Source organism: Panthera onca, chromosome D1 (genome assembly GCF_046562875.1).
Source record: "Panthera onca isolate mPanOnc1 chromosome D1, mPanOnc1 haplotype 2, whole genome shotgun sequence".
In the NCBI taxonomy this organism is placed as follows: Eukaryota; Metazoa; Chordata; class Mammalia; order Carnivora; family Felidae; genus Panthera; species Panthera onca.
The window spans coordinates 92,773,493-92,786,372 of NC_138348.1; the positions used below are offsets into that span (position 1 = coordinate 92,773,493).

Consider the following 12,880-nt stretch of genomic DNA (forward strand, 5'->3'; position numbering starts at 1 on the left):
AATCCTCTGTGGCTCAGAGCTCCATCCTCCAGGCTAGGGGGCCGTCCTTCCTGTTTCTCGGAGGATACCAGGTGCTTGCAGCCGAGTGCCTCTATCAGCCTGTTTCCTGGCTGTGGATTTCAGAAATCGAACAGTCTCCCTTCATTTCATCCATCTTTGATGCTTTCGGCCCCTGTTGGCAGTGCTCCGCTGGGATACACTTCTCAGAAACCTTAGAAGTGTAGGGGGTCCAGTCTATCCTTCCTCACTGCACTTTACTGTAAGCACCAAGGGACACCAGGCCACCTCTTCCACCCTTTAAAAATCTTCTTAGCTAAATACCTAAGTTCAATCCTTGCCATCTGACAGCGGAATACAGTTCAGCCAAGTTCTCTGCCACTTTATAACCAGATCATCATTTGTCTAGTTTCTAACAGCACGTTCCTCATTTCCATCTGAGACCTTGCCAGAAGCACTTCAACGTCCATATTTCTAGCATCTTTCTGTTCGTGATAATATATGTGTTCTCGGCGGTGATAGCTTTCTCTACAGCTCTTCCCATATTTTTTCCCCCAGAGCCTTCTCCAGAATCACCTTTGACCCATATTTTTTAATTAAAAATTTTTTTAATGTTTATTTATTTTTTTTGGAGACAGAGAGACAGAGCGTGAGTGGGGAGGGGCAGAGAGAGAGGGAGACACAGAATCTGAAGCAGGCTCCAAGCTCTGAGATGTCAGCACAGAGCCCGATATGGGGCTCGAACTCATGGACTGCAAGATCATGACCTGAGCTGAAGTCGGCTGCTTAACCAACTGAGCCACCCAGGCACCCCATTTAAAAAAATTTTTTAAATGTTTATTTATTTTTGAGAGAGAGACAAAGCATGAGAGGGGAAGGGGCAGAGAGAGAGGGAGACAGAGAATATGAAGCAGACTCCAGGCTCTGAGCTGTCAGCACAGAGCCTAATGTGAGGCTCAGACCCACAAACCTCGAGATCATGACCTGAGCTGAAGTCAGACACCTGACTGAGCCACCCAGGGGCCCCACCTTTGACCCATATTTCTTTCTTTTTTTTTTTTTTTTAAGTTTTTAAAGGTTTATTTATTTTTGAGAGAAAGAGACAGAGAATGAGTGGGAGAGGGGCAGAGAAAGAGGGAGACACAGAATTGGAAGCAAGTTCCAGGCTCTGAGCTGTCAGCACAGAGCCCAACGTGGGGCTTGAACTCACAAACCGCGAGATCATGACCTAAGCCAAAGTCAGACGCTCAACCGACCAAGCCACCCAGGCGCGCCACCCCCCCCTTTTTTTTTAAGTTGACCCATATTTTGACCAACAGTCTCTTCAGGGCAGTCCAGGCTTTTTCTGTCATGAGCCTCAGAATTCTCCCAGCCTCTATCCATTACCGAATTCCAAAGCCACTTCCACGTTTTAGAGTATTTGTTACGGCAGCACCCCCCACTTCCTACTACTAAAACCTGTATTCGTTTCCTAGGATTGCCATGACAAATTGCCACTAACTGGGTGGCTTAGAACAAGAGCAATTTATAGTGTCTTAGTCCTGGAGGCTGGAAGTCCAAAATCAAGCTGTCAGCAGGGCCGTGCTCCCTCTCAAGGCTCTGGGGAAGAACCCTTCCTTGCCGCTTTCTAGCTTCGGTGGTTCCTGGCAGTCCTTTGTGCCCTCTGGCCTATACTGCATTGCTCTAAGCTCTGCCTCCATCATCACACGGTCCCTCTCATAGTCCTCCCCTGTGTCTCTATGGGTCCTCTCCCCTTCTTAAGACATCATCAGTCATGGGATTCAGGGCCACCCTAATCCACTATGACCTCACCCTAACTAATTTCATCTGCAAAGACCCTGTTTCCAAAAAAGGTCACATTCTGAGGTTCTGGGTGGGTATAAATTTGGCGGGGGGAGGACACACTATTCAACCCACTACAGGTTCCAAGTAGAAAAGTTTGGAAATCACCGTACGAAACTCTGAACCTCTTGAAGGCACGCCTTCATTTTTACCTACCCAACTTCTCGTACAGGTCATGGAATGCAATTAAAAAATATGTATTGCCTGGAACGTGCATACCTATGTTCATAGCGGCATTATTCATATAGCCAAAAGTTGGAAACAACTCAAGTGTCCACCAACAGACAAATGGGCAAGCAGAATGTGGTATAACCACACAATGGAATATCATCCCATCTTAAGCATACATGAAGTGAAATCGCCCAGACACAAAAGGACAAATACTGTATGATTCGACCTATATGAGACACTTAGAATAGTTAAATTCATAGAGACAGAGGGGCGCCTGGGTGGCGCAGTCGGTTAAGCGTCCGACTTCAGCCAGGTCACGATCTCGCGGTCCGTGAGTTCGAGCCCCGCGTTGGGCTCTGGGCTGATGGCTCGGAGCCTGGAGCCTGTTTCCGATTCTGTGTCTCCCTCTCTCTCTGCCCCTCCCCCGTTCATGCTCTGTCTCTCTCTGTCCCAAAAATAAATAAAAACGTTGAAAAAAAAAAAAAATTAAAAAAAAAAATTCATAGAGACAGAAAGTAGAGTGGTGGTTACAGGATGTGCAGGGAAGAAGGAATGGAGATTTATTGTTTAATTAATATAGAGTCTCAGTTTGGGATGGAAAAGTTGTGCAGGTAGATAGCAGTGATGATTGCAATAATAATGTGAAGGTACTTAATGCCACTGGATTGTGCATTTAACAGTGGTTAAAGGGGTGTCTGGGTGGCTAAGCTGGTTGAGTGTGGAACTCTGCATTTTAGCTCAGGTCATGATCTCACGGGTTTGTGAGATGGAGCCCCATGTTGGGCTCTGTGCGGACAGTGTGGAGCCTCCTTGGCATTCTCTCTCCCTCTCCCTCTCTGCTCCTCCCCTTCTTGCACTCTCTCTCTCAAAATAAATAAACTTAAAAAAATTAAAATGGCTAAATCACACAGCGCTTGGATGGCTCAGTCGGTTAGACATCCAACTTTGGCTCAGGTCGTGATCTCACAGTTTGTGGTTCAAATCCCGCGTCGGGCTCTGTGCTGACAGTTCAGAGCCTGCAGCCTGCTTCTAATTCTGTATCTCCCTCTATTTGCCCCTCCCCTGCTCACGCTCTGTCTTAAAAATAAACAAAACGTTAAAAAAAAGTGTTTTTTAAAAATGGTTAAATCAGTAAAGTTTAAGTTATGTATATATTTTACCACAATTAAATGAAAGAAATATTTACTGGAAGAATTACTTCACTCATGTTCAAGACATTCTCATCCCAGATGCCTAAAATACCAGTTGTCAACTTCTAGTTCCTTCAAATCCTCACAAAAAAAAAAAAAAAACAACACAACAGAATTCACTTATTGAATACTTATTATATGCCAGGCACTATGCTAAACATTCTGCATGCATTATTTTATTTAATCTGCACAACAACCTTTAGTATTTATTGGAATCCCCATTTTACAGTTGCGAAAACAGGTTCAGAGAGGCTAAGTAACTTGTGCAAGGTCACCAGCTAATAAATGGAACACTGGGGTTTGAACTGAATTTTCTGGAGAGCCCATGCTCTTTAGCACTTTGCTGTGTTTCCTCAAAAACCTCTCTCAAACCCGTGAGTCCCATGCTTTGAAGATCAGGACAGAAGGTGGCCTCTAGTACAGTGTCCCGAAGCTTCTCCTAGAGAAGATAATAGCCAAGACTTACATAGTGCCTTCTACTGTGCCTGAAAGTACTTTACATATATCAACTCCTTTAATTCTACAACAGGCCCCCGAGGTGGGTGCTATAATTTATCCTCATTTTACAGAACAGGAAATGAGGCACAAGGAGGTTAACTTGCCCAAGTCACAGAACTGGGTATCTTCCCAAGAAAGTCGACTCAGGGAACTTTCAACCACCTCCTTTTCTTCCCCTCTATCAGGAAGAAAATCTCTGGTTAATGCCACCTGAAGGGCAAAGTGACCAAGTCTTCCTCTCACTCACAGGAACCTCATTCCTTTGCTCCACCTCCGTGTCATGATTGAAATGTCTGTGGAATGAATGCATAAATGAGCCAAAAGGGGCTCCCTGCCGCTTTCAGCTGAAGCCCTCTGCATCACCCAGAGATGCTCCGCCATCACACTTCCGCCAGCTTGTCTGACTTATCTCTAACTTGATGGAAGTACTTAGGTTCTCCAAGCAGACATGCTCTTCTGGTGCCTTCCATTGATATTTGAGGTTCTTGTGCTTTTAGTTATCTGCTGTCATGAATCATTAGACTTTGTATTGACAGCATCTATAAGCACAGACTTATGCATGGCAGACAAGATAAATGAATGAATACATTTTCATAAGACCCCAGGGTCCTTCCTTATATCCCCTGGTGAATTGTCCTCTATTACCTCAAGTCCTTCTGTGCCAGAAACCTCACTCAGCTTTGTCAGCCTGGATCCAGCTCTCATCCTGCATCCTTGGGTGGTAAAGGCATTCATCACTTTTGGCTTGAGGTCTGAACCGGGTTTGGGTTGGCAGGCATCCCTCAGCTTGCCCACCTGGGTCCCAGTATAGTGGAATGAGGAGCCCAAAAAGTCCAGGGGAATCTTTAGTGTGTTTGCCTGCCCATCCGCTCAGCCACCTGCCTTATGTTTTTATGGAGAATCTACAGTGTCAGGCACCCTCGAGTATCCGTATTGGGAGTTACTGCACGCACACGTCTTGGAGCCTCTGAATATTCATGAGAGAAGCAGAAAGTCCAATGTTAGAGAGGGGAGAAATAGTAATTCATAAATATTAATAAAGGCAGGCCACATGCTGCAAGGAAGGCTCTGAATGCTAACGAGTAGATGACGTCGGGCCGGGCGCGTGCCAGCGGGCGGGTGCCCGAGCGCGGGCGCGCCCCCGAGGGCCCGGGCACGAGCGCGGGGAGGGGGCGGAGGGGGCGGGGTGGAGGAGGGGAGCGGAGCCGGGCGCCGGCCGAGCTGCGGGGGGAGCGCTCGCTGGCTCGCCGCTGCCGCTGCCGCCGCCGCCGCCGCCGCCGCCGCCGCCGCCGCCGCCGCCGCCGCCGCGCTGTGCTCCGGCCGCTCCCCGCGGCCCGTGGATGGGGGTGTCCCGCTGAGCCCCGCGAACCGCCTCCCTCCGCCAGGACCCGCACAGGTGCCGTCGCGGGGGGCGACCTTAGCCCATACCGACCCACTGCCGTGGGTGGGGGTTGGACGGGGGTGGTGAAGGAGGCCCCGCGACTCGGGTTTCTCCGTCGGCGGGTCGGGGGGCGCCGCAGCCCCGCGCCCCCAGCCCGTCCCATCCTGGAATCGGAACGAAGGAGCCCCGAGGCCGTCGCCCTCCTGCCCAGCCCTTCATGGGAGTGCAGCGCCCGGGCCGGGAGCTGTGGGATGATGGGCACTTCAGGCATCATCAGATCAGAGCCTTGGCCCCCCAGCCAGGCCTGGCGTGTGTGTGCAAGTGTTGTGTGTGTGTGTGTGTGTGTGTGTGTGTGTGTGTGTGTGTGAGAGAGAGAGAGAGAGAGAGAGAGACAGAGAGACAGAGAGAGAGACAGAGAGAGAGACACGGGAGGCGGCGCGGACTAGGGGGCTGGGGGAACCGGAGAACGCTGCCCGGTGGTGTGGGCCAGTGGATCTGTACCTCCTCCCGAGACCGTTATCTTGCCCGGACACCCTTAAACGCCCCAGAATCCTCTGTGCCCCTATGAGCCTGACCCCGCACCCGCCTGTGCCCCTCCCTGGGGTGCCGAGCCTTTCCCCAGGACCATGCATTCCTGCAGTGTCAGAACCGCTGGCAGCTGCCGCAGACGCTGCGGGAGCAATTGTTTTACTACGGAACAGGTCGGAGAAAGGACGAGGGTGGTGGTGGTGGGGGCGCTGCCCTCCGGTGGGCCCAGGACCCCTTGGGGTTCAGGGGTGCAAGGCTTGACAGAGCCCTGGGGCGGGCGTGTGATCCCAGCCCTCCCTTCTTTCTGCCTATCCCTTCCCTTTTCACTGCTCGACACCCCCGGATCTCCCTGCCACTCCCGTGTCCCGCTCTTGTTTGGCCAAAGGGCCGGGAAGTATGTGTGCGGCCTGCGCGGGATGAGCCCAGTTTTCCCCGTAGCGCCAGCCATTGTGCTGCTTGGAGAAGCCTTTCTTTACCCCAACAGACCCGGGGGGTGGAGAGGAGGGGGATGTGAGATGAGGGTGAGTGGAGCAGCAGGAGGAGGGGGACGGGGTGGGGGGTGGGGAAGCGGAACCGCAAAGGGGTTGCTGACTTCTGTGCAACAAAATACTCTCTTTCTGTGGCAATGGGAAGCTGGCACAATCCTGTATACTGACTGCTTTTGCTGAGTAGCAGTGGGAAACTGCCGTGGATCAGTAGAGGGCAGATTTTAGGGATGAGGTGTGGTGAGGAGATAGAAATCAACTGCTCTATGGGGCAGGTAATAGGAAGAAGGGGGAGATGGAATGGGGCCTCGGTGCAGGTGCAGAGGCCCAGGAGGGGGAGGCATGGTGAATTCTCTACTGCTCCCCCTCCACTCTGCTCAGCTCAGCAAAGCAGGGAGTGAAAATTTGTACTGCAGCCCCAAGCTGCAGCTAGTGCATCGTTATGCTGCAAAGGAGAGGCTTATGTGTTTCCTACAGGGTCTCTGTTAAGCTCAGAGCCTTTTTTTTCCTCTTCCAAATTACACCATCTATTGGGAGCCAAAATAAATGCAATAGATTATAGGACATAATCAAACTATAGTCTTGCACTCTGTTCTAGGATAAGAGAAAAAGACAAGGTGACCTTTCGGTGGTTCCCTTTTTCTGCCACTCTTCATGTGTTTTTAAAAAATTGATTTTGGAAGTATAGAGGAAGAGGATAAGCAATCAATTGTATTACCCCTCGCTTTTAAGGGGGGAGGCCTCTAGGATGGGCTGTGAATGAAGACATGGGCGGGCGAGCCAGGATGCAAAGGTAGGACATTTCAGTGGGGGGTGCAAAGGCACCCCACCAAGAGAGAAGAGCAAAAGAAAGTGAGCTAAAGGAAGGAGACAAAGGGCACAGGTTCAAGAAAGGCTGCCAGCCCCAACCCAGAGACCCCTCCTTGAGCCAGGCTCTCACGGCCTCTGCCATAGTCTGGAGTCTTTGTACAAATACCCGGCTCAGTCTGGGTATTGAGTGATATCCAATTCCCAGTGCAGGCTTTCAGTTTTGGTTTCATCTCCAGGTGGTCATTCATGCAGAGCTTCTTGGCTCTTGGGAAGTGAGTTGATGAAAAGAAAGCTGGCTATATTATGGATTGCTCAAATGGCCACGTTTCTGAACTCTAGAGCTGTGATATCCCGTTCTTTTATCATCATTTGGGTGAATCCATTTTCTAGAGGCTGCCTGGGCTGAGCGTAGGTGCTTTGAGCATAACCTTCCTGTTGACAACACCCAAAACTCAATCTTTGTCTTAGATGCTGATTGGATTGCCCTTGGATTTGTTGCTGGTTAATAATATGGTTTGTGCCATTTCGAATTAGTACCCCATTGGTATCACCCATTCATTCTGGCTCCCCCTTCTCTCCTAGAGAAGAGTACAAGTCTAAAGGAAGTGTAAATATCTCTAACATCATGTCTTTCTGAAATGGGGCCAGTGATCCAAGAAGCTTTCACCAAATAAATTGAAAATAGCAGGGGTGCCTTAGTAAAAAAAAGGTGATAAATTTTATTCAGCAGTAGTTCTCCCATTTGATCAGCATGTAAAGCATTGCACATAGACTATCATGGCAGGGGGATTTTGTTTTGTTTTGTTTTGTTTTACTTGAAACACCCTCCCCCTACATTTGCTGTGAAACTAAGTTATCCTCATTTTCCTAAAATCATTGACATTTATCAAACACCACATATGCAATACATTGTGTTTAGCACTGCCAATGATTATTTTCATTACTCTGCAAAATAGCCTTCAGCTTAAATACTGTTTTAATACCTCAAGTACCTCATTTTATGGATGAGGAAACCATGACACAAAGAGGCTGATAATTTGCCCAAAGTCTCATCGCTAGGAAGTGATAGGACCAGGATGGGAACCTGGAATCCAGGCTCTTAACCATCACAGAGTCCTGCTCTGGTCAACCCAAATTCCCCATCTGTAAAACCTTCCTTGCTCCCTACTGCACTCTGTGATCTTTTCTCAACTCCCTTTGGCACTCAGGGATGCTTAATCTTTTTTGTGCTATTGGCCCCTTTTGACAATGTAGAGAAATCTATGAGATTCTCCTCCAAATATGTTTTTAAGTGCATAAAATATAGTTATATTCAAAGAGCCCTTTAGGGGTCTGTAGACCCTAGGTGAAGAACGCCTGAGTGGCAATTAGTTGTGTATTGCTTTATAGCTGTGCTGTCCACTCTGGTAGCCCCAAGCGACATGTGGCTAGTCCAAGTGGAAATGTACTGTGAATACACACTGGAGTTCAAAGAAGTAGTATGAAAAGAGAATGTAAAATGTTTCATTAATATTTTAAAATATAGATTACATATTGGAATGCAATCTTTTGGACATATTGGATTTAATAGAATACATTATTAAAATATATTATTACAATTAAGATTATCAATTACACTAATAAGTTATTAAAATTAACTTCCAGAGCTATTAGCTCTATACCAACACCTTCACTGTAACAAATGAGAAAATTGGAACCCATGATGCTTGTCACTCAGCCACACGTTGGCAGGTAGGTCTGTTGGCTCTTGAGCATATGTTATTTCCAAGATGTCATAAGGTCCCAACATGTTGCCTTTGCACACTGTAAATACTCGGAATATATTTTGATGTGATGCAACGGTAATTGGCTTCCTCCCAGTACAATCCTGGTAAGAGCTGTCTGAGTCCCCACCTGGCATGGCCTTTGCCTCACTTACTTAGAGTTTAAGTTTTATAGACAGAGATGGAGAATGGCACTTTCAGGGCAAAACCCATTATTTGTGCTGTCTGTTCAGTTCTCCTCGGTAGTGGTTCCAATTTAAGCATCTAACTGGATCAGAAATTACACAGACAGGAGAGAAAAGTTTGGTTGCCTTTCCGCATTACAGGGAAGAAAGTGGCATATGTAGAGAAGGGCATGACGGACAGTAATGCTGTGCTGCCTAAAATTGAAAATGAAAAATGTATGTGGGGGACAGATGATCATTTTTCAATGAACACACATTGATTGATTGCCTAGCCGCAGAGCAGTGTGTACAGGATGGAACGATGCAGGATGTCCAGAGGACGTCTGTGCCCTCGAGGAATTTAAATTAAAATTGGGGAAGGGCTTGGATACACACACAGTTGGATAAATCACAGTGGAAGGCAGTGTCTGAAGAGGGCCTGGAGCTCAGGAAATGAAAGTAGGCCTGAGTGTGCAGCTTTCCAGGATGTGGTGTCCAAGATGGTCATGGAGGCTGACCTTGGAGCACATGGGCAGTTGGGTCTATCTCTTTCAGGATAACCAGTCATTTAATCCGTTCCTTTAGCCCCAGACATAAGCTCTGTATCTTGGAAAAGCTCAGGTGCTTGTTTTTGAGGGTAGTCATATCTAGGTCCATGCATCCCTATCCCAAACCCTTGGGGCCAGCCATTTTAGAAAGCAGTAATAGAGTGTGAATTCTGCATATCATTTCCTGGAGATTGGGGCAGCAATCAGTATAATTTAAAAAATTATTATTTCTGCAGCAAAACACACACAATGGGATAAATTGAAACCATAAGCAATTTTATATTCGTGTAGATTAGGTTTAGTTGCCAAGTGCGTTTAGGTCAAGTCGGTTTTTGCCACCAAATAAGTTATGAAAGACTTCCGGTTTTCAGAGCACATGGTTAAGGATGTGGACTTATGGCAATAATAATAATAATAACAATTATTATTATTATTATTATAAACAGAGAACATATGGGACAACAATGATGTTTATTATCTGCCAGCCACTGTTCTAATCACTTACCTGTATTTTTACTCCTTTAACCCTTAAGACAATCCCTTGAGGATTATTATTTCTGTCTCGAGAAGAATAAAGAGAAGCACAGAGAATTAAGTAACTTGCTAAGGTCAAGTGTATGATAGCGAGGAAGTACAGAAGTGACGGATGCCTGGAAAGTGGAGTCTTCCTTTTTCAGAGGGATACAGACTAACGGGTTATGTGGTTATGGTTCCTCAGCAGAGGCGGCACAAAAGCCCGGTCCAAGCTCACATTACCTTGTTTGTTTCTCCTAGATCAACGAATCCTGAAAGTCACAGTTGTCCTATTGCTGTGAGAGAATGGAGGCTCCACTGGTGAGTTTGGATGAAGAGTTTGAGGACCTTCGACCCTGCTGCTCGGAGGACCCGGAGGAGAAACCACAGTGTTTCTATGGCTCATCTCCCCACCATCTAGAGGATCCCTCCCTCTCTGAGCTTGAGAATTTTTCTTCGGAAATAATCAGCTTCAAGTCCATGGAGGACCTCGTGAACGAATTTGATGAGAAGCTCAATGTCTGCTTCCGGAACTACAACGCCAAGACGGAGACCCTGGCTCCTGTGAAGAACCAATTCCAGATCCAGGAGGAGGAAGAGACCCTGCAGGATGAGGAGTAAGAAGTCTTAATTGCCCTCTGTTGCTTCAGACATGAGCCCTGTAGTCTGGGGCTCTTTGACATAGAACTCGTGTCTGTGGGTTCATGGCATATCACTTATGCTTTCATGTCAGTGGGGCAGGGCCCTGGTAATTGCTGACATTATTCTATGATGTCCCTTTACAGGGACCTGGAGAGTTTTCTAAAATTGAAATCTTAGAGGAATGAAGACTTTTTAGAAAATAGATTTTCTTAGGTACAAAATAGAATTTTAGGAGCATGATCCATTTTAGGGTCCATCTATCTTCTGTTTCTTTGTATCAGTAGTAATCCACCCAGATATTAGAAATAAGGATCAGAAAAGAAATTAATTAACCGTGACGGAGGAATCTGTCACTGGAACAATTTGCTTCAAGAAACACCAGAATTATGAAAATCTCCAAACTGTTAACAAATCCCCCCTCAGGACTGGAAAATCATCTACAAATGTTAAGATACATCCAAATAAGAAAGCATACAAATTGAACTGACAGCCCAGGGGATTACCTTGGGCCAAAATAAAGGTGATAATTAGGTGACATGGCTTTTGAGTATACAGATTCCCTGTGTCACTTACTAGTCCCCTTTTAGGGTCTTAACAGTAGTCAAGAAAAGGGATTTGAGAAAACTGCTGTTTGAGGAGGGACTAGAAAAAGAAGAGGATAATTTGTAACATAAATTAAAGAAGGGTGTTTTGGGCACTTAGTAAAAATAGGCCTGAATTCCCTGTAGAGATAAAATATGTATCAATTGTTCTTTCTTTTTTAAAAAGGTGAGTTGGTTTTTGTTTTTTGTTTTTTTAATTAAAGCACAGGGACAGGACCTGTGGGCAGGAAGAGCTGCCCCTTGTGTTTGCATTTTATTTTATTTTATTTTATTTTATTTTATTTTATTTTATTTTATTTTAAACATTTATTTATTATTAAGAGACAGAGAGAGACAGAAAATGAACATGGGAGGGGCAGAGAGAGGGGGAGACACAGTATCTGAAGCAGGCTTCAGGTTCTGAGCTGGCAGCACAGAGCCCGACACGGGGCTCGAACTCACAAGCAGTGAGATCATGACCTGAGCCGAAGTTGGATGCTTAACCGACTGAGCCACCCAGGCGCCCCTATTGTTCTTTATTTTTAAAGTTTATTGATTTATTTTGAGAGATTGAGAGCGAGAGAGCGAGAGAGTGAGAGAGAGAATCCCAAGCAGGCTTTGCCCAATGAGGACGTGGGCTTGAACTCAAGAGCCAAGAGCTGGACCCTTAACCAACTGAGCCACCCAGGCACCCCAAGCATGAATTGTTCTTATGGAATCACACAACAAATGTCAAGTGGTTGTAATGGGACTTGGGAGCAACTGGGCTTTTGGTTTCTCTTTTTATGAACTTGAGTGGCAAGAGTTGCCCATAAATAAGTGGGGTGAAAGGTGTGTCCCAGACAACTAAACCTGACCTGTTTGGGATATAGTTGCTCGCTTGATGACTCTGTGAGTATACAGGGACTCTGTGTCTGTCTTACTATTATATCCCCATGTCTAATACAGGGCTTGGTGTGTCATAAGTATTCAAATAATAGTTTTTGAATGGAATACTGAATGTCGAATGAATTGGGTGAACAATAATAGCTAGTTTTGTAGGCACAGGTAACGGATTTCCAGGTCCACACCATTTCCTTCTTTTCTTTTTAATTAATGTTAGCCTGAAGTCATGATCACAGAGAACATTTTACCCTGGTGACCAGTACTGTAACTGTGGGCTATGTGTTTTAATTCAATTTTAAGTTTCAAACTGATTTTTCTTAAATTCTGAGCCCGTTATTAATTTGTTCACCTCCTGTAAGTCTAAAAAGAATGGCTCTGGGGCTTTATTATACAGCGTATTTTTTCACTATAGTTCATTGCACCAGGCAATGAACTAGAAATACAAAAGACTATGAATTATAATTTTCATACTCTCGCTAACTCACTGTGTGACCTTGGGCTAGTCACTTAACTTTAGTTGACTGCGTGGGTCCTCATCTTTGAAACCTCCAGAGCTCAATCTTGATGAAGCGGGGCTAAGGACTTGGAAAGAACCTAATTTCTTACCTCACCCAGGCTGTGCTCTGAAAATGACATTTTAAGATGCGTCCCATTCCTTTTGCTTCCAACAAATCATTCCTCCCCTATCTAAGCCCCCCTCTGCCTCATTAAGGATGAAGGCCCAGTGAGCAAGTTCTTACTCTCTTCTAGCACATTAGCAGAGGCCACTCAATGTTAATTACCATCACATGGGATTACTGGTCTCCTCACCCTGATTTTTCTGAGTTGCCTGCCTCATTGACTGCCTCAGCTAAAAGACCAAAGGTTGAATAGTTCCTTGGA

The 12,880-nt window shown here is 46.2% G+C and overlaps 1 protein-coding gene across 3 annotated transcripts in view; it reads left to right on the forward strand.

Moving 5' to 3' along the window:
• The first annotated feature begins 4,943 nt into the window (after positions 1-4,943).
• FEZ1 (fasciculation and elongation protein zeta 1) overlaps positions 4,944-12,880 on the forward strand; it is a 43,826-nt gene continuing 35,889 nt past the window's right edge. Inside the window, exons 1-2 of one of the 3 annotated variants that reach the window (XM_060605150.3) lie at positions 4,944-5,094; positions 10,152-10,507. In XM_060605150.3, coding sequence (XP_060461133.2) covers positions 10,197-10,507 — 311 coding nt within the window. In that variant the 5' untranslated portion in view covers positions 4,944-5,094; positions 10,152-10,196. Of the gene's footprint in view, positions 5,095-5,647; positions 5,781-10,151; positions 10,508-12,880 lie in introns of those variants that run through there. The other 2 variants (XM_078432925.2, XM_078432926.2) reach the window with 2 other exon arrangements.